This window comes from Zingiber officinale, chromosome 2A (assembly GCF_018446385.1).
Source record: "Zingiber officinale cultivar Zhangliang chromosome 2A, Zo_v1.1, whole genome shotgun sequence".
Classification (NCBI taxonomy): domain Eukaryota; kingdom Viridiplantae; phylum Streptophyta; class Magnoliopsida; order Zingiberales; family Zingiberaceae; genus Zingiber; species Zingiber officinale.
The window spans coordinates 160,957,080-160,979,749 of NC_055988.1; the positions used below are offsets into that span (position 1 = coordinate 160,957,080).

At 39.3% G+C, this 22,670-nt stretch overlaps 1 protein-coding gene across 1 annotated transcript; it reads right to left on the minus strand.

The window, feature by feature from the left end:
• Window positions 1-314: 314 nt before the first annotated feature.
• LOC122042938 (O-fucosyltransferase 36-like) lies at window positions 315-18,114 on the minus strand. Its single transcript, XM_042603337.1, has 3 exons — window positions 16,735-18,114; window positions 887-1,136; window positions 315-793 (listed from the first exon to the last, which is right to left on the minus strand). Exons 1-3 carry the CDS (start codon window positions 18,006-18,008, stop codon window positions 617-619), a joined length of 1,701 nt encoding a protein of 566 aa, XP_042459271.1. The 5' UTR covers window positions 18,009-18,114; the 3' UTR covers window positions 315-616.
• Between the last annotated feature and the right edge of the window lie 4,556 nt (window positions 18,115-22,670).

Here is a 22,670-nt window from a genome sequence, read left to right on the forward strand (position 1 = left end):
TCCATTAATTCGCTAAAATTGAGATTTAATCCTTACACCAACAGGATCTAATTGGTTCGGCCATTCAAGAACATAGTTCAATTGGTTGGCCATTTTGGAAGAGAGAGGATAGTATTTGAGCTACCTCGGGTGGCGAAGATGGGCTAGTCAAACTAGGCGAGTCTAGTGAGCTAACCAAGCCGAGTAGACCGGATATAGGGTTGATGCACTATTACGTTAATCATCTCCTAAATAAATCCAATAGATAGGCCATTCATCCATCAACACTTTTATTTACAGAAGAAAGCTAAACAAAACAATGAAACAAGAGTATCTATGATCACTCTTCAACCAAACTTCTTTGTAAAAATACTCGATGTTTCTCACACTCACAGCATCCAAACACATACTATCTATGTATGGAACAATTGGAAGACAATTCTCAGATACAGTATTTAACTCTCGGAGCGCTTTAAACAAATTGGCATTGTAAAACTAGTCAAGTTCTGTGTAGTTTGTGAAGAGAATTGAAAGGTATTGCATACTTCTATAATGATGTATAAAATGTTCACCATGAACTGGAATGAGAGCTTCAATATCAGGAGGAATCGTGCCACAACCTAGACCTGTTCCGCCATCATTCATTTTCAGCAATGTAGTTGGGCATCTCACCTTCACAGAGGTACTCGTCGCACTGAGAAGCAGATGACCAGCCCCTTCTTAGCCTTATAATATCCTCCGTGAATGTTGAATCTGATGAGCCTATGAAGACGGATGACAAAGCACAAATGGTCTTATCCAGCATTGCCTCAACCTGTGAAACAACTCAATCGTTTACCATGGGTTGGTGGTTTGAAGATGAGAAATGTGAATTTATGACAAGCAATTCTACTGAAAAATTGTTCACCTGACTGTCTCCACCTAAGTTATTTCTGTACAGCAATGCATCCCACTTTTCGGTACTATTGTGCTCTGGCCTCTTGACCAGAGGAACAGGTTTGCCATTTAAGAAAACTAGAGATTGAAGGAGATTTGTTTCACTGCTAGCTGCATCTGTTGATAGGTAAATGACTGGCGCATTGGCTTTCTCAACAACCCGAATCACACACTCTGCTGCCTGAGGAATGGGAAAAAAGCAACTCTTGTCTTTCAGATTGCTGAAAATTAACGACAAAGATCGAAGTTAGAAAATGACCAAATAGGTTAAAACATCTATTTCATAGTAGTTAGGTGTGACAAGTGTCCTACAATTTATAATCACAGGCCATGTGTATCCAATCTCGGTTTCTGAGAATTTGTAAACAATAGACATTAGCTTTTGATCTTACAATCCTTTTTTTTCAGCCAATACCATTGGGCATATGATAGAATACTCAACTACCCACCCAACCCAGAGTATCTTCATCCCAATAGTTAGCAAAGTTGAATAGATTCTTTAACAAAAACCAACTCCTTGTAGGATTAACTTCATTGTGATCCATGACTCCCATGGCAAATTTTAGGGCAGAATTATGAACCAACAGTTTATTCCGAAGATGGTTTGACACTTAAATTGTCATTTGTTTGATAAGGAAAATCCTAAGATTTCCACTCCCATAGCTTCTTCACTTTGACATTGGCCTCAAAGTGACAGGAAGGATATAGAAAACAATATCAAGCAGCAGATGATAATGTTGCTAGTACACCCAGTGGAGTGAGAAATGTCTACCCAAAACCAAGTGTGAAGAATTGTTCCATGTCGGTCAACATATGTGAAACATTTTGTTCCCGCCTGGGGGCTAACGCGTTAAATAACTATGTGGCTGGGGCCATAACAACACCCCTACTAAATGATAGTGAGGCTTTTGTAGGTTTTGCAACGACTACAAAGTAGTTCTGATGATAGTGAAGCTTCCATGAAGCTTCATGTGTCTTTTGGATGATGGCGGAGTAGTTCCAACAATGATGAGGTTTCATGAGCCTTTCCAAGACAATTCAAGCTGTTAGAGTGTATACTAAAAGCCTAGCTTTTGGTATAAACATTTATCTAGTTATAAGAATCACATTGGTCAAGTGTCTACATTTATATATACCAAATGTAGATGTTCAATTAATTTATATTGTAGATAACATAGTGTGTGGTGTCACACTCAGAAGATCGTGTTATCGGTTCTTTATAAATTATAAACAGTAGCTCACGACTAAGATGGAAAGGAACAAATCATTGGAATAGTCGTAGTGTAATTAGGTATTAGTTTATCTTGACTAATAGATTACACTAGTACACTCTAAGTGTATTGAGTAGGATCATTTAAGGTAAGTTCTTTTTATACTGATTTAATAAAAGAACTAGACTTTAGTTATTATGGAAGTGTGTGCTCTTAATCCTAATATAATAACAAGTACATAAATTTAATATTTATTTCTTTGACTTATCAAAGGGTGAGATTTAGCTCGATAAATCAAAATGCCCGATAAGTTGGAAAATGATGTTACTTATAGTATAACTTGTTGATTATAGAAGAAACTATGTCCTAGTAATCTAGGTTGATAATGTCCCCAAGAGGAGCTCATAAAGATTGTCATGTTAAACCCTACAGGTGGATTTAGTCCGACATGACGATAAGGTTGAGTGGTACTACTCTTGGACTAAGATATTAATTAAATGAGTTGTCAGTAACTCACTTAATTAGTGGACATTCAACATCTTAAACACAGGAAGACTAACACACTCATAATAAGAAGGAGCCCAAAAATGTAATTTGGGATTGGTGCGGTAGTTCAATAATAATTCTTTAGTGGTATGAATTATTATTGATGAAGTTAAGTTGTGTGTTCGGGGCGAACACGGGAAGCTTAATTTCATCGGGAGACCAAAACCAATTCCTCCTCTCGGTCCCTATCGTAGCCTCTTGTATATAGAGATTTATACCCACCACATACCCACCTTCTTACCCAACCAATAGGGGTCGGCCAACCCAAGCTAGGGTTGGCCAAGCCAAAGGGTTGAGCCAGTTGGTGGTCGGCCAACGCTTGGGCCCAAGCTTGGGTGGCCGGCCACTATAAAATTAAAAGGTTTTTGTTAAAATTATTTCTTATGTGGATATCATGGTTTTAAAAGAGAGTTTAAAATTTAAATCTTTCCTTTTATAGCTTTATACAAAAGATTAAGAAAAGATTTGAAATCTTTCCTTATTTGTAGATTGAAAGGTAGATTTTAATTTTGAGAAAACTTTCTTTTTTAACCATGTTCATGATTTAAAAGAGAGTTTAAAAATTAAATATTCTCTTTTATAAGTTTCTACAAAAGATTAAGAAAAGATTTGATATCTTTCCTTATTTGTAGATTAAAAGAGATTTTAATTTTTAGAGATAACTTTCTTTTTATCTACATGTTTAAAAGAAAGATTTTAATTTATAAAATTTCCTTTTTATAATCCACCATGAAGGGAAAAATTATTGGAGAAATTTTTTATAAATTTCCGGAAACAAATTAGGAAGTTTTAATTTTTGTTTTAATTAAAACTCTCCTTGTTTTGGGGAAATAAGTGGTCGGCCATTGTAATTGAGAAAAGGAATTTGATTTTAATTAATTGAAATTTTCCTTTTCATGGCAAAAGAATTAAGGAAGTTTTTTTATTTTAAATTTCCTTATTTGCCAAGACCAAGGATTATAAAAGAGGGGGTAGAAGTGCCTTCATTGCGAACGACTCTATTCTTTTCTTCCTCTCTTTTCCTCCTTGGTGTGGCCAACCCTAGGGTCTCCTCTTCTCCTTCTTTTCTCTTCCTCCTTTGTGGCCGGCGGCATCAACTTAAGGGAAGTCCATGGTGGCCGGTTCTAGCTAGGAGAAGAAGGAGAGAAAGAAGGCTTCATTTCTAGCATCCCTTGGAGCTTGGTGGTGGTGGCCGGACCTTTACTTCTGTAACGCCCGAAAATTCTCAAAACTAAATTAGAAATATTCTATAATTATTCTGGAATTTTTAGATATTTTTCCGGAATTTTTAGAGTAACGGAAGTAGCAAAAATAATTAGAAAACGAAAACGGCCTAAGCGGGGATTGAACCCGAGACCTATGGCTTAGGGATAATGCTAGTAACCAGTTGAACCCAGCAGGGCCGTGCTGAAAGGAAAGGGAACCAATAAAATTTATATTGGTATTGGGCGAATTAACTCCTTAATATAAATAGGAAACTTAAGTAGGTTAGGGTTATTTCTTTTATTGGGTTCGGCAACTTCTCCCTCTCCAAACCCTCACCGACCATCCTTCTCCTCCTCCTTCTCTCGGTGCCAACCACAAGAGGACCTAGGGTTCTCTCCCTAGGGCCCCAAGGACATCTTCCGGCGATAACTCCGGCACAAGGACGCTCTCCTTCGCGAGGGGAACGTCTAGACGCGAGAAGATCGTCGAGAAGTCGTCTCCACCGGAATTCTAGCGAATAGAATTGTAAGGAAATTAGCGTACGAGGTAAGAAACACCTCACCTGCAGTATAAGTAGCTTCCGTTTGGTTTTCTATGCATTAGTTTAGTTATATGCAGATTTTTCGACATATAGGGTGTATTTAACCCTCCTCGCAGGTTTAGGGATTTAGTGAGTACCTTTAGATGGGTCGGACACGTCTTTCCCCCTTCAGTTGGAGGTTTAGATGCTGTTGGGTGCCTAAAGGTAGTCTCCCTAATAGAGAGGGGAGTTAAAGCACACTAGGTGTTCGATTAAATGACTAGCTTAGAAAAATGCAACTTAGGCATTTTTGATAGCTCAGAAGATGCAATGGGAGCATTTAAAATAGCTTAGTTAGCCTTACTACAGCTTTAATGGGACTACGGTCCAATGGGTGGGCTCCCACAGTCGCCTCTAACCTAGCACTAGATTCAGATAACCTAGTAATAGCAAGATAAGTAAATTCAGCTATATCAGTATTTTATTTTCAGTGGCACTGTATTAGACCAGATGTCCATTGGGTTGGGCTCCCACAGTCGTCCCTAGGTTCAGACAACCTAGTAACCCTACTAAATTCGGGACTTGCAAACCCGGGTCTAGTTAGGGATGCGCGCACAGCAAAGTACAGTTGCCGGGCCCAAATAGCAACATGATTATGTATTTTCACTTATTATGATAATAGCTTTCAAACTCATAAACTAATTAAGTGATTATAGTTTAAGATCAGTTTTAGCTTAGTTTCAGTTTCAGTTTCAGTATCATGCTCCAGCTTAGTTTTTCCCCGTGAATATGCATGATAACTCTATGTTCAGTTCGTTATACATGTTTGGATGATTGTATGCCATGCCATGTTTTATATGTTCAGCATATGTTTTAAATAACATGTTTTCAAAGCATCATTAGCATCGTATGCATGTTTTGTGAGGTAGTTGGTTTCTTACTAAGCTTTAAGCTTACAGATTCTACTTTCCTTATACTGCAGATAAAGGCAAAGGAAAGATGGACTAACAAGGGAAGCTGGAGGGCAATGCAGAGATGATGTGTGTGGCAGGAACTTGGAATAAAAGATTCTAAGGGATTTTAGCAAGTTTTATTTAAGCATCAGAACTTTACAGTATTTTGTTATTTGCACTGTAGTTGTTAATCACTATGAATTAGTTAGCTATGCACTCTATTATGCTTAGAACCCTTCTTTTATGATGTGAGAATGTTAGTTGTCATTGTTAGAGTGTTTCCTAGTCTTTTTAGAACTCTTAGAAGAGATTTTGGCACGAACTAGTGCTAAAATCAGGGTTCTGATTCGAAATCAGAACCCAGATCGGTCTACGGACCGATCAGGGTTTGGGTTGTGCCACTGGATCGGTCAGCTGACCGATCTAGTCGCGAACAGAGAGTTGGCGTCTGCGAACATAGAGTACCGAAGCTCACTGATCGGTCTGCCGACTGATCAGTGTACTCCTGGATCGGTCGGTAGACCGATCCAGCAGCGTACAGAAGCAGTGAGCCACTGCCGACCGATCAGTGCACTCCTGGATCGGTCGGTAGACCGATCCAGCTGCGTACAGAGGCAAATAGCTTATGGATCGGTCAGTCGACCGATCCAGGGGTTTCCCCCGTGCCAGTATCAAGTTGGATCGATCATTGGATCGATCCGACAGCCCCAATCGATCCACGGACCGATTGAAATGCCTGATTATAGCTAGCAGGACATTCGAGAGGCATAAATTGTCTCCCCTAGCATGTGTACAACTCCTAGGTACACCTAGAATATTAAGTTCAGCTTACAGTAGTCAGTTTAGTAAAATTTTAATCAATCCAGATTTCCGCAATAGTAATTTAGCACAGCATAATGTAGCGATCGGCCTTACAGCCTAGTTAGTAGAAGGCGGGTCGTTACAGAGTGGTATCAGAGCAGTGTTCCATACTTCCTACACACACATCAGCATTGAACCTGCAGCTTCCAAGTAAGAATACCTCTACTTTATTTATGTATCTTGCTTTCTTATTATAGCTCATGTTTATAGATATCTGATGCATGTTAGTATGTGATAGTATATAACATGATAGCAATAGTTATACAATTATGATTGTATTAGTTATGCAAGTCCTGTGTCTTTAGTAATGGCACGAGGACGCCCAGAAAGGACACCACCATCGAGCCCGGCGTGGGCGGTTCGGTGTCTCCCGGACCTTACAACGTTAGTAGCTCGATTCTGAGCAATGACAGAGATAGCCACCCTCGGGCTAATCAGAATACCCCACACCGGAACCGACGACTCCGGTGGTCTTAGAGGTTCCACCAATCCAGCCTACAGTAGCAGCAGGCAAGGAGAGAAACTTATCGATCCGGTGAGAGTCGAGCCGAGAACTTCGGGCACTAGTGAACCACGTGGGATGCGACACAGTTGGCTCTTTGGAGAGTACGATGGAGCTTGGGTGGCGAGCATGAGAAGGTGAAGTGTGCCTCCTTAGGCACGCACGTGGTGGGAGAGAATCAGAGCGAAACGCCCGGTGTTATGGGCTGACTTGAGAAGGAGTTCTTTAAGGAATTCTTTCACACGGGTCACGAACCGCCACTACGACGAGTTCACGTAGTTTTGTCAGGCAACCTTTCGGTGGAGGAAGCGTGAAGAAATTCAACAGGTTGGCTCGCCTATGCCCGAACTAGTCGGCACAGAAAAAGAACGAGTCCGGTTGATGCTCGTGATCGAGGCCGAAAATAGAATGAGCGTGGTGGCGGCATTCATAGGCCGCAAACCACCGAGGAACTAGTTAGCGATGCTCGACCACCGAGCACCATCGAATAATATCAGCGTGACAAGTCTCCTCGAGTCAAAGGCGAAGCTCACATACTCGAAACACGGGCGGCTCTAGCGGAAGGGAACTCCAAAGAGCAAACCGTGGAGTTATCCAAAGGAGGGCCACGGCCCGTTATCCAAAGTGTGCTACTGTGGGAAATTCCTGGAGTTTGTCGTAAGGGCACACGAGGATGCTTTGAATGTGGACGGGAAGGGCGTATACGGCGGTGTCCAAACACGACCGGTCCTTCCTCGGCCACACCGATTGATGCGGAGGCCACCGGCTTAGTTACATCGGACGCAGCGCTTTAGATGGTCCACACATCAACCAGGGCAGATTAAAGCCCTCCAGCTATGACCAACGCGAGGATCTACTCACTCACCGAGAGGGCGTAGCAAATGCCTCGACGGTTATTCTGGTCGGTTAATATTTTTCAAAGAAATAGCGTCTTATTCGACATCGGGCAACTCGTTCATATATATCCGGGCATTGAGAAGTTAGCAATACCTCCGGATGTACTCAGTGTGATGACGCTACCTTCCGGAGAAATTATGGCATCCACGCTGGCTCGAGTAGTGCGGTCATTATAGCGAGACAGAGAACTCTTACGTGATCCGATCGTCTAAATATGATCGACTACGATGTCGTTTTGGAATGAACTTCTTGATCAGATACGGTGCGTCATATTCCAACCCGAAGCAGAAGCACAATTCGAGTTCGTCGGAGAACCCAAAAGAAAGGCCAAGAGGTTTCTCTCATGAAGGCACGAGATTAATGGATTCGGGTGTACGGATTTTAGCACACGTAGTCGATCCAGACGAGGACCAACAGCGATAGTCCGAGTCGTAAGTGACTACCCAATAGTTTTCCCAGACAGGATTAGCACCAGACAGTGAGATTGAATTTGAGATAGAGCTCATTCCGGTACCAATCGTATTTCAAGCACCTTACCGCATGGCTCCAGCAGAAGGAACTTCATGCAACTCAGGAGCCGCCGACAACCATCGCCCTAGTCACTCACCATGGGGAGCACCTGTATTGTTCGTGAAGAAGAAGGACGGAAGCATGCGCCTGTGTATAGATTACCGGGCACTGAACCAAGTCACGATCAAGAACAGGTATCCTCTTCCCAGAATAGATGACCTGTTGATCAGCTAAAGGGAGCAGCAGTGTTCTCTAAAATAGACCTTAGATCAAGTTATCATCAGGTGAAAGTTAAAGAAGGGGATATACCCAAGACAGCATTCAGGACTAGATACGGACACTACGAGTTCGTAGTCATGTCCTTCGGCGTGACAAATGCTCCAGCTACTTTCATGGACCTCATGAACAGGATATTCAGGGAATATTTAGATAAGTTCATTATCGTGTTCATCGATGACATTCTTATCTATTCAGGAACTCAGGAAGAACACGCAGAGCATCTGAGAATAGTACTGCAGACCCTCCAGCAGAACCAGTTATAAGCCAAGTTTACAAAATGTGAATTTTGGCTAGATCAGGTGTCCTTCCTGGGTCACATCATCTCAAAGGATGGTATCATGGTAGACCCCAGTAAGATAGAAGCTGTGAGCAACTGGAAAAGACCCAAGAACGTCAGTGAGATCAGAAGCTTTCTGGGATTAGCAGGCTATTACAGAAAATTCGTAGAGGACTTCTCCAGGATAGCCTCCCCACTGACAGCTCTTACCAGAAAGAACAGAAAATTTCAGTGGACAGAGGACAGTGAGCAGTGAAAAGGAGGTTGACGGTGCACCTATTCGACTCTACCGAAAATACATTTGGCGTATATAGTGATGCCTCAAGTTGGGACTAGGAGCGGATGCAAGATGGCAAGGTGATCGCTTACGCCTCCATAACTCAAGGATTATGAGAAGAACTATCCTACTCATGACCTTGAGCTTGCAGCAGTGGTGTTCGCTCTCAAGATTTGGAGACATTACTTGTATGGAGCTCAGTGCAGGGTGTATACAGATCATCAGAGTCTGAAGTACTTCTTCACTCAGAAGGATCTGAATATGCGACAGCGCAGATGGCTAGAGCAGGTCAAAGATTACGACATAGACATCCTCTACAACCCAGGAAAAGCGAATAGGGTAGCAGACGCCCTCAGCAGAAAGTCCAACGCTACCCTATTATCTCTAGCAGCCATGTCACCACCCCTACAGAAGGAGATCGCAGATTTCGGTCTCGAGCTCATAGTCGGACAGCTCTCTACTATGATATTAGAGTCTACCTTGCTCGGTGACATCCAGACAGCTCAGGAGCAGGATCCTGAAACTCAGAAAATCAAGCAAGAATTAGCAGAATCAGAAAGTGGAGAATTCAGAGTGTCCGCTAGCGGGGTGTTGTACTTTGGCGACAGATTATGTGTTCCAGATCAGGAGGAACTTAGAAGGAGAATTTTAGATGAGGCTCACAAGACTCCCTATACGATGCATCCTGGCTCCATCAAAATGTATCAGGACTTGAAGAAACGTTTTTGGTGGCCTGGGATGAAGAGAGACATCGCTCGATAAGTCAGCACCTGCCTAACCTGTCAGAGGGTTAAGGCAGAACATCAGAGACCAGGAGGAGTTTTGCAGCCCATCCAGATCCCAGAATGGAAGTGGGAGGATATTTCCATGGACTTCATAGTGGGACTACCCAGGACCACAAATGGTTTTGATACCATCTGGGTAATAGTCGACAGGTTGACTAAATCAGCCCACTTCCTAGCTATCAGAATATCCTATTCCATGGAGCAGTTAGCTCAGTTGTATCTCAAGGAGATCGTCAGGCTGCATGGAGTCCCACGAACCATTATTTCAGACAGAGACAGTAGGTTCACATCACACTTCTGGGAGTGTGTACAGTCAGCTTTGGGCACGAAGTTAAAGTTTAGCACAGCTTTCCATCCTCAGACAGATGGACAGACGGAGCGACTCGAAGATATGCGCCGAGCATGTGCCCTAGACTTCTGAGGAAGTTGGTGCAAATATCCGAGCTTAGCAGAGTTTGCTCAGACACAACAATTATCGAGCCACTATCGGCGGCACCTTATGAGGCTCTCATGGAGGTGTAGATCTCCAATCTGCTGGTATGAGTGGTGAGCAGAAAGAACTGGAGCTTCAGACGGATCTAGTAGCAGATACCACAATAGCTATACAGCAGATCCGCTAGAGACAGAGCCGCCATAAAAGCTATGCTGATACAGACCTTTAGAGTTTTCAATTGGGATTCGGTGTTCCTAGAGTAGCTCCCATGAAGGGAGTAATGCGTTTTGGGAAGAAGGGCAAACTTAGTCCCGGATATGTGGGACCATACCTTATCGGCAAAAGAGGGCAAGGTAGCGTATGAGCTAGAGCTACCCGAAATGTCACTGTCCACAACGATTTCATGTCTCTATCTTGAAGAAGCATACCCCAGATGCCACCCAGTGATTGAGCCCCAGTGCATCCGCAAGACCTCACGATGATGATCGGCTATTGGATAATAGGCAGAAGTTAAGAAATTGCGGAACAAGGAAGTACCATTAGTCAAAGTTATTTGGCACAGTCACACAGCAGAAGAGGCAACTTGGGAGACAGAAGCCAGCATGAGACAAAAGTACCCAGAATTATTCTAAGTTCGAGGACGAACTTTTTATAAGGTATGGGGGATTGTAACACCTGAAAATTCTCAAAACTAAATTAGAAATATTCTATAATTATTATGGAATTTTTAGATATTTTTCCGGAATTTTTAGAGTAACGGAAGTAGCAAAAATAATTAGAAAACGAAAACGGCCTAAGCGGGGATTGAACCCGAGACCTATGGCTTAGGGATAATGCTAGTAACCAGTTGAACCCAGCAGGGCCGTGCTGAAAGGAAAGGGAACCAATAAAATTTATATTGGTATTGGGCGAATTAACTCCTTAATATAAATAGGGAATTAATAGGTGAAGAGTTATTGGGTTAACGTGACTTTTCTCCTCCCTCACCCTAATTCCGCCGATCCCTTCTCCTCCTCCTTCTCTCGGCGCCAACCACAAGAGGACCTAGGGTTCTCTCCCTAGGGCCCCAAGGACATCTTCCGGCGATAACTCCGGCACAAGGACGCTCTCCTTCGCAAGGGGAACGTTTAGACGCGAGAAGATCGTCGAGAAGTTGTCTCCACCGGAATTCTAGCGAATAGAATTGTAAGGAAATTAGCGTACGAGGTAAGAAACCCCTCACCTGCAGTATAAGTAGCTTCCGTTTGGTTTTCTATGCATTAGTTTAGTTATATGCAGATTTTTCGACATATAGGGTGTATTTAACCCTCCTCGCAGGTTTAGGGATTTAGTGAGTACCTTTAGATGGGTCGGACACGTCTTTCCCCCTTCAGTTGGAGGTTTAGATGCTGTTGGGTGCCTAAAGGTAGTCTCCCTAATAGAGAGGGGAGTTAAAGCACACTAGGTGTTCGATTAAATGACTAGCTTAGAAAAATGCAACTTAGGCATTTTTGATAGCTCAGAAGATGCAATGGGAGCATTTAAAATAGCTTAGTTAGCCTTACTACAGCTTTAATGGGACTACGGTCCAATGGGTGGGCTCCCACAGTCGCCTCTAGGTTCAGACAACCTAGCACTAGATTCAGATAACCTAGTAATAGCAAGATAAGTAAATTCAGCTATATCAGTATTTTATTTTCAGTGGCACTGTATTAGACCAGATGTCCATTGGGTTGGGCTCCCACAGTCGTCCCTAGGTTCAGACAACCTAGTAACCCTACTAAATTCGGGACTTGCAAACCCGGGTCTAGTTAGGGATGCGCGCACAGCAAAGTACAGTTGCCGGGCCCAAATAGCAACATGATTATGTATTTTCACTTATTATGATAATAGCTTTCAAACTCATAAACTAATTAAGTGATTATAGTTTAAGATCAGTTTTAGCTTAGTTTCAGTTTCAGTTTCAGTATCATGCTCCAGCTTAGTTTTTCCCCGTGAATATGCATGATAACTCTATGTTCAGTTCGTTATACATGTTTGGATGATTGTATGCCATGCCATGTTTTATATGTTCAGCATATGTTTTAAATAACATGTTTTCAAAGCATCATTAGCATCGTATGCATGTTTTGTGAGGTAGTTGGTTTCTTACTAAGCTTTAAGCTTACAGATTCTACTTTCCTTATACTGCAGATAAAGGCAAAGGAAAGATGGACTAACAAGGGAAGCTGGAGGGCAATGCAGAGATGATGTGTGTGGCAGGAACTTGGAATAAAAGATTCTAAGGGATTTTAGCAAGTTTTATTTAAGCATCAGAACTTTACAGTATTTTGTTATTTGCACTCTAGTTGTTAATCACTATGAATTAGTTAGCTATGCACTCTATTATGCTTAGAACCCTTCTTTTATGATGTGAGAATGTTAGTTGCCATTGTTAGAGTGTTTCCTAGTCTTTTTAGAACTCTTAGAAGAGATTTTGGCACGAACTAGTGCTAAAATCAGGGTTCTGATTCGAAATCAGAACCCAGATCGGTCTACGGACCGATCAGGGTTTGGGTTGTGCCACTGGATCGGTCAGCTGACCGATCTAGTCGCGAACAGAGAGTTGGCGTCTGCGAACATAGAGTACCGAAGCTCACTGATCGGTCTGCCGACTGATCAGTGTACTCCTGGATCGGTCGGTAGACCGATCCAGCAGCATACAGAAGCGATATGTGAGTACCGAAGCTCACTGATCGGTCAGCCGACCGATCAGTGAGCCACTGCCGACCGATCAGTGCACTCCTGGATCGGTCGGTAGACCGATCCAGCTGCGTACAGAGGCAAATAGCTTATGGATCGGTCAGTCGACCGATCCAGGGGTTTCCCCCGTGCCAGTATCAAGTTGGATCGATCATTGGATCGATCCGACAGCCCCAATCGATCCACGGACCGATTGAAATGCCTGATTATAGCTAGCAGGACATTCGAGAGGCATAAATTGTCTCCCCTAGCATGTGTACAACTCCTAGGTACACCTAGAATATTAAGTTCAGCTTACAGTAGTCAGTTTAGTAAAATTTTAATCAATCCAGATTTCCGCAATAGTAATTTAGCACAGCATAATGTAGCGATCGGCCTTACAGCCTAGTTAGTAGAAGGCGGGTCGTTACAACTTCTCATGGAGAATTAATGGTGGCCGAATCTAGCTTGGAGAAGAAGGAGATTGGTGGTTCTCGCCTCGGAAGATCGTTGCCCACACAACGTCCGAGATAAGAAGAGGAATACGGTAGAAGATCAAGAGGTTATTTTGCTTACAAAGAAAGGTATAACTAGTAATTATTTTCCGCATCATACTAGTTTTCTTTGTATAGTTATTTATGGAAATACCAAACACAAGAGGCATATGATTCTAAAGTTTTCGAAATAGTTTTTTCGAGTTTGTGTTTTCTTCTTTTTCGAATTTGTGATTCGATTGTTCTTTTTGGTTAACCTAGAGTTATTTAAGGAAATAAATATTAGCTTTCCTTAAAAGGCTTTGCCTAGGCGGTGGTGGTTGCTCCCATATCCAAGAAGGCCATGTGCCTCGCCATGTAGTTCTGGAAGCCAATTTTGAAAATTAATATTTATGGAATTAATAACTTAGATAGATTTGAATCAATAGTGTTAAGTTCCGCTTACGATTCAAATCTAAACCATTAAGAACAGATAAGTTAAATTTGGAATCAATGATGTTAAGTTCCGTCTGCGATTCCTAATTTAACTTCTAAAGAACACAATAGGTTATTTAAGGAAAGGTTCGACACTTGTACAAAAAATTTTTGTACAATGGATCCAGTACGATTTTCTTAGGACTAACCAACACAAGCATGGGCAGGTATGCTACTCCTTCATGACATGTGGCAAGGCTTGTGATTCCCTTCTCCTCCGCCTTATTTTCCCCTCCTTCATCTAGGATTGGTGATCGGTATAGCCACTAGCACCTCACTGGCACTCGACATGATTGAGAAATGTATACCCAAAACCAAGGCGAAGAATTGTTCAATGTCGATCAACACACATGAAACATTTTTCTCCACATTGGAACTAGCATGTGGGACAATTACGAGGTTGTGGAACCATGGCGACACCCCTAATAGGCAATAATGAGGCTTCTGTGGGGGTTTGTGATGACAATGAAGTAGTTCTAATGATACAACGAAGTAGTTCTAATGATAGTGAAGCTTCCATGAAGCTTTACGAGTCTTTTGGATGATGGCGAAGTAGTTCCAACAATGAGGAGGCTCCGTGAGCCTTTGCAGGACAGTTCCAATGCACTCCAAGGCATGCTACTCGTTCCTAACATGTGGTGAGGTACATGATTCCTTTCTCCTCTGCCTTGTTCTTCCCCACCTTCGAGTAGGATTAATGCTTGACATAGCAACTAGTGCCTCAGTGGCTCTTGGCAACGCTAACATGTCTTGGTTTGGCCAAATCAAAACTCTAGCTCATAATAAGATTTCAAATGTTGCCCAAAACATGGGGATCCAAGTCATATTAAGAGGAGACAATCTTCGCCTTTTGTTAATACTACACAGTATTGGCAGTGTAAGGTACTAGCTAAAGGGGAGAGGTGAATAGCCTTTTTTCTTTGTTCATGAGTTTGGTTCTACAAAAATAATTAATGGAGCATAAATACAAACAAAGCAAACAAGCATAAGAAGACAGGCCAAACTAGGTGATTTAAGCACACAAGTTTAATTATCTTTTATGCCGAAATCACCAATTAGATAGCACCATGAAATGAACAACATAAAGTGAATAATGCCATAGTCAAATCCTTTTAAACAAGAAACTATATCCGGCAGCAGAGTTGCTACTAAATTTAGAAGAACTTAAACGAGAGGAAGAAGCAAGTCTTGGTTTTGCTTGAGATCAATGCAAACCACAATCAGGTTGTGGGAAAACCATGACAATTGCACAGGGTAATAAGAGAAAGGAAGGTGTCCACAAGGGATGAGAAGAATTTGTCATGAGGTTGGATCTTGCAGTTCCCTAAATTTGTCAGAGGATATGTGTGAGTCCAGGAGACAAGGCTGTGAACACGCAGATCACATCCCTCCTCCATGTTGCTAGGGATCAGGAAATAGCAAAACAAATGGAAAAGAACAGGTTAATAACTATTAGATTACAGGGTAAGAGTTTGAAGTCTGTAATCAAAACCATCCTAGACTCCAACAAGTCCAATCCACTACTAGAGTCCATTCTTGCCAACACAACCTATTCTTAACAATTCATTACTCATAATGCTTCAAATTGAAGCTTAGAGAATATTAAATATAACACAACAATAACAATGACACTACAAGATCTATGGAACTGGTATATAATGTTTCTCAGTGGAAGTTAATGATATTGTCCTATGGAAGAATGATTTTCAACACTGCAACTGTATCATAAATCAATGGGAATATTAGTTCTAAATTATATTGTGGGACTCGATGGATTCTTTCATATTTTTCAGATTCCTCTCACATATAAGTCTTAGCTACACTTTACAGAGCTGCGCTACCTTAAAGAGCCTTCACAAATCATGATGACAATTTATGATCACTCCTTCTGACCAGAAATTTTGGTTTTAAATTTTTCTAGGAAGTTCAAAGCTATTGACATTATTAACTGTCTTAAACAAAGGTACATAGTATTTTCACATCTGCTGTTTATAAAATGCCAACTATAAAGAAATCCAACTCAAGAGTTAAATATGGTCAAACAAAACATCTACACATCTCTACGATCTTAATACTTTTTAAGCTTATGCCAAAATCATTGATTAGATAGAACTATGAAGTGAACAGCATAGAGAGAACAATGCCATAGTCAAATTCTTTTAAACAAGAAGCTATATCCAGCAGTTTTATTGAGGTATATTATATCTTGGTATAAGAATTAGGCATAATAATTCTAGTTAAGCTAAAAGATAAATTCATGAATAAAAATATTTGCACAATTCTACCATATTGTGGCACGGAAATCTGACTAAACATCGACATGTCAAAACAGTCAATGTTTTACAGAAAAATATGCAAACAGTCAATGATTCAATTAAATGGTAGTTGTTGGAAGATACCATGAGAGTGAAAAGCATCATCTGAGTTACATGGTGAAATTTTATTAAAATTATGATTTTAGGGCCAAATTGTCAAAAAAGATAAAACCCAAGACATGGTTAAGCATGATGAGTAGCAGTAGTAAGGCATCGAATAGATAAAGGAATTGTAAAGAAAAAATAAATGAAGATTATAGTTGAAAAGATCAAGAAACATTTAAGACAAAATCATGATCATAACAGATAAATGAGATTATCCCATGGAATAAAATTAGAATTTATCAAGTTCTCTCTTCAAAATTCCTAATCATCCCTTAATATATAGTCCCTTTGAAAAAGTTACTGATCATTCATCCCCTAGGTATGCAACTAACTGTAAATAATGTACAGATTCAACAATCTTATGCCAAAATTCTAAAAGAATCATTAACTGTTATCGTTTTCTTATACTGTGAATTGTTGATAAAATCAATAACAAAAATCAACAATGAAACACATGGTAAAAGGCAAGCTTACCAGAACTTCAAAAATCCATGCCGCCGGAAATGCAGAGCTATGTAGTTACTGCCCAAGAAGGTCTGCACAAACCGCTGCGCCGTGATGTGAATGAGACGACTTGGTTGAATCACTGTCTTGCATTTATGAGCAAGCGGACCACCTGGTTGTGCCACCCATTCATCCTCCACATCTGCATAGAACATGTCTCCAATGGCAATAACCTCGTCATCTGATGAGAATTTGGGCATGATATCACCAACGACCCTCTTCTTTTGCTTCGTCAATTTGGCATCCTCCGGCCAAGCAGGTTCAATCTTACCCAAAGAAAGCCCCAGGTTTTTCAACCTATTAATATGATCCTCATCTAGGTAACAAGGTGGTGATGCAATGTAGCAAATAAACCTGTCGATCTTCATCTTGTTTTTCTGTGCTGCAGAAAACTCATCAAATGTGATCGATACCTTCCTACCAAAGCATTCATTTATATGATCGATATCCAACACTTTATCATACTGGTAGTCAAAGTTTGGGCTTGGAAGAATCAGAACACGGTCAAGAAGTGCCGCGAAGAACATATGTTTCTCCAAGCAGATCAGATGGTTGGACATCTGGCCCGATAAGCATATCGCAAACAAGTACCGATCTTTCTTCGGCTTCCACTCGATCGTCCTCCTACTTGCCAGTGGATCCACTTTCTTGCATACATCGACTCCAACACCAGATACCCCCAGGTTCAAATTATCATCCGAAGTGCCCGACGTCCTGTTCCCGATTTCGTGAGAAGACAAGAGAGCATTCTGGATCTCCTTGTTAATCTTAATCTGCTCGAGTAAGGCCGACTGAAACTCAACGAAAGACTCGAGCTTTGGCAGATTAGTCGTCGCGGAAGTGGAATTCACTGCGGATGGAACGGGGGAAGCAACGTCGGCTGCCACAGCCCGCGTGGAATTCCAGATCTTGAGGAGGGCTGCTTGCTGGCTCTTGAGGAGATATAGGGCACCGAGCTCGGACTCACGCATTCGGTCGATCTGGGAGTCGGCATGAGCAGTAAAGCCACCACGGAACAAAAGGAGAGCGAGGAGCACAGAGAGGAAAACGGCGATGAGGAAGACAAAGAAGCAGAAGCAGCGCCTGGGAAACAAGCGGCGGCCGCCTATCCGATCAGGGAATTGGCCTATCTCCAGAGCGGAGCTGAGGCGAGGAGACTTGGTGTCGTTCTTAGAGACGAGGGTACGGTTCTCCACCTCGTCGCCGGAGTCTAGTTCGTCGTCGGAGGGAACCCTCGCCGCCATTGATGTTCGGATCACGGTAGACGGGAACGAGGCCGCGGCATCGTACTTCCGGTGGTGGGTCGCATAGGATTCAGGTGAGGAGAGCCCGACGTGAGAACAGGGGCGCTTATGCGGATTTTTTTTATAGTCTATAATAATTTATTATATATTCCTGAAAAGTATTCCTTAAAAAAATGTTGCACCTTCTATAAACTAATTTTTAATTGTATATTTTATTGGTAAATTTTTTTAAAAATGTTTATAATTATTCGTTTGTTAAAAAAAATTGCTTTTTTATTATGGTTTTTCACTTTAATTTTTATGTCTTTACATTTAAGATTCATATCTCACCATTTGTTACTTGTTTCTTTTGTTAGATAAGAAAATTCCATCATGTCTTCAACTTTAGAAGCATTGCTCATTTCCACTACATAAACTTTTCAAAAATCATTTTGTAGTTTCTACTGTATTTTTTAATTTCTATTGCATTTATTTCTTAAATAACTCTAAAAAATGAAATAATCTTTTAATGCACTATTCATCCGATCTTACAAATAAGTGATGGAGTGGAACTTAAGAACTCTGTCGTTCTAGATAATGTGATGGTTAAGACATGAAATATTGTTATATGAATTTTTGGAGTTAAAACTCGACGCATCCGAATATATCTTCTCTCTGTACTAATAGTTAATAGCTACTTGTGATTTACTTCTTCCATATTGATCTATGAACGGATTGACGAGGATGCTGGGACGAATGAATCACCTTTTATCACATAGTATCCATTCATAATTTATTTTCTCCATATTAATTTAGAGATAGATTAATAAAAATATTAGGAACGAACGAATCATCTTTTATCACACTTACATTTGACAACTCTGAATGACATAAAAGAAATTAAGTTGGTTTTGCTTGTTTTGTTATTACTTATTTTGTTTCTAATGCATAATTGGCATTTAACTAAGCTTGCTCTTGAGATTGAGATCGTCTATTTCAAGTTTCAGCTATTTCATCCCCTCCAACCGTCATATCAATCCTACAAAGTACGCTCCATGTTTTGATATGATTGAAAAAAATATTTGAGTTACACTTGTGATTTTGATGTGTTTATCCAGTGTGCAAGTAAAAAATTTTGACATAAACTCTAGGTGCACTGATGATGACTAAATAAGTATTGAGGTGGGAGAACTGTCAGTGGATTAAGGTTGAATAAATACTCAGTAAATTGAGAGGACTAATCAGTGCTAGCAGAAGCTTATGAGATTGTAGCTGATGAAGAAGCCTAATAAAAAAAAAATAGATTTGTTATCTTAACAATTCCGGATGTTGAACCTATGAATATAAAGAGATAAATATATATACATAAGTGTTAGTATGAAGAAGTCTAATAAAAAAAAGATAAATCTAATTAGTCTTATTGATTAGTCTTAGGATAATCAATCTATCCTATAAAATATTCTTATAGACCATCAGGATAAATCGAAAAATATTTACTACGGACGGTCAAAAAGTTCAATATTCTTTAGTTGTGTGCCTCAATTAGAAAAAAAAAATTCTATAAATTTATCATAACTGAAAACCAACTATAAATAATTGAATAATAATCTGAATACTACCATGCACCATAACCCTAAGGTCATGAATGAGCCTAACTATGATGGCAAAAGGCGAATACACTCGCCCCTAGCATTCCTGTCAATTCGTCTCAGGGTTAACACGGAGGAGATAAATCACGGATTGTTATTAGTCTTTGAAATAATGACTAATACATAAAAGAGATATTTATCCATGAGCCTAACCAGTTTTGGCATAAGATGGAGAAGTTCAACCTAGGTGGGCATGGTGCTTAAAAGGTCAAGGTTGACTAGCAGGGTGACATGCCTACCACTGGTGAAGACTTAAAGGAAAGACTTATGGATAAAGACCTCACGGCGAACTCTTTTAGTAGACTAAGACAAGTGACTCTTAAGAAACAAATAAGAAATATAATCTTGGGTTTTCTAGTAAGAGGTCTATCTAGGTACTTGACTAAGGAATAAGTGTTCTAGTTTGTAGTCGATAAATGAGGTTGATCTCAAGTTAATTCAAGATTCTCAAGTTGATTCAGTTGAGTGAGTGTATATTTTAGTCAACCAAGTAGTTGAGTCAACTTAATAATCAATTGTAGATATTTTATTCATTAATAGAAGGGTTCCATTTCTACTTGAGTCAATAAAAGTAAATTCAGTAGACTAAAGTGGACAATCGATTATTGAAACTAAGTTGCTCTCTATTTGAATTGGGTCAACTAAACATTCCTTAACTTAAATTAATAAGTATTCATTTGATGGATAAGATTATTGTCAAAGATAACCTAAGTTGACTAGGATTAAGTTGACTGAAATGGAGTTGAGTCAACTAAACTAGTTTAAAATTGATTGAAAATATTATCTATTGACAAATAAGCTCAAATCTTATTCAATTGAGTCGACTAAATAGAGTTGAGTCAACTCGGATCAATTTTGGCAGACTAAAGAGGCGCTGAATCAATTGAAGAGTTGTTATTGACAGATAAATCTTCTATGATCAATGTTTAGTCAATTAGAAGTGATTTGAGTTGACTAAATTTAAATAAAATAATTGTGTAGAGTTTATCCAAGCTCAATTTCAATATTATAAATAGAAGAATCAAGGTGACCTCAGTACAATAATAACCCACCTCAAATCCTCATATTCATATTATGTTTATAGTCTTTTAATAGTCTTGTTAAAATCGTAAGGGTATATTTGGTTCAAGTTATTATATATAATCTTAGTTATGTGATTACCAAGTAATCACATAATTAAGGTTATAGGGAATAAAATATAACCAAATGTTGTTTGGTTCAACATAGGTAATACAACAAAAACTTATTTATTTGTTTGAAGGTTTTAATAAATAACCTAGTTTAATATTTTACTATATTACCCTTAGTTACAAAACCAACCATATATTATTATTATTATTATTATTTAAACTCTACATTTTTTATTTTTCCTTTTTCATGTTTTCTTTATTTTTTGTGTTTTTTTATTTCTTTTCATTTTTTTATTATTTTTTTTATTTTTTAAACTTTTTTTAAAAAGTTTAAAATTTTTTTTAATGTTTTTTAAATATTTTTCTATTTTTTTAATATATATTTTATTTTTTTTGTTTTTTTATTATTTTTTACGTTTTTTTTTAATTTTCCCCCATTTTTAAATTTTTTTAAAAATATATATATATTTTTTACATTTTTTTTATTTTTTTTTTTTAGATTTTTGTTACATCTTTTTTTTTATCACATTTATCTCTTATTCGAGGGTATTTTGGGTAAAAAAATTTCGTTAACCTCGGAATTAAGAAAACCCTCAGTTTTCTAAGGTTTTCCGATTCTGGGTCGTATGCCTCTTTTGCTGACGTGTCAGCATAAAACATTACTCAGGAATCATTGATTACTTAAACCAAATAAGATTTTCGTTGATAACCTTAGATGGATAACTAAGGTTATCAAAGATAACCCCGAACCAAATGCACCCCTAAGGGATTAAGATTGTTAACTTCAAGCTCTTACAGAAATTTTATTATTTACAAAGTGTTTCTTTTCGTACTTGTTTTCTATGTATAAAAGAAAAGGTCTCTATATGAGGTTTCCCTACCTCTTAAAAGTGACAATTTACCAAAAGGCGTATTTAGATTTTTTGAATTTATTAAAAAGTGTATGTTATTTTGTTATTTATTAAAAGGCGACCTTTTTTATAATGTTTTTTCCATCTTACCCTTCTGACAAATTTGACTGTTTTTATTTTTATTTTTTCTATCATTTCTCTCTCTCTTCTCTTTCCTTTTATTCCTTTTATGTATGCAATGTGTCTTCTCTTTCCTCTTTGTTTTTTTCTTTCCTCTTATGCATGCATTCATGATAACATGAGCTTAAAAAGCCTCTTGAGAAGCCGATTATTTAGCCAATTCTTCTAAAGACATTTTAACACCCCTGATAAGTCAAAATAAATAATGGAGAGCACTGTTTAACTATTTTCAACCCCAGAAATCCATAAGAACTAAAATAGTTGCAATCGGAGCTCTCTAGGTCTATCAGTAAGTTTCGACCAAAATCCACTAATGGACCTAGACAGCTCTGATTGCACTCATTTCAATTCTTGTAGATTTCTGGGGCTGCAAGGAGTTCAAATATACCGTCCATTGTTTATTTTGACTTCTCAGAAGTGTTAAAATATAATAGGAAATAATCATCAAAATTCTTCACGTTGGGCCTGATATGGAATTTTGATGATTTTTCTTATTACATTTTAACACCTTTACAAAATCGAAATAAATAATGGATAGCATATTTGAATTTCTTGCAACCCCAGAAATCTACAAGAACTGAAATGGATGCAATCGGGTCAAAATCTACTGATGGACCTAGAAAGCTCCGATTGCACCCATTCTGTTCCTGTGAATTTCTGGGATTGCAAGAAGTTGAAATATACTATCCATTGTTTATTTCGACTTCTCGGGGGTGTTAAAATGTAATAAGGAAGAATCACCAAAAATTTTTATGTTGGGCATGATTTGATTCCATATCAGGTCCACATTGGGTCTGATATGATTTCATATCTGGCCTAACCTGGAAAATTTTGGTAATTCTTTTTTATTACATTTTTAACATCTATGAGAAA

Bases quoted from the DNA above. Each gene is read 5' to 3' on its own strand.
- LOC122042938 (XM_042603337.1), bottom strand. From the start codon at position 18,008: ATGGCGGCGAGGGTTCCCTCCGACGACGAACTAGACTCCGGCGACGAG. The intron at 1,137-16,734 runs GTAAGCTTGCCT...GTTAATTTTCAG, and splicing joins CATGGATTTTTGAAGTTCTG to CAATCTGAAAGACAAGAGTT. The intron at 794-886 runs GTGAACAATTTT...GTTGTTTCACAG, and splicing joins ACTTAGGTGGAGACAGTCAG to GTTGAGGCAATGCTGGATAA.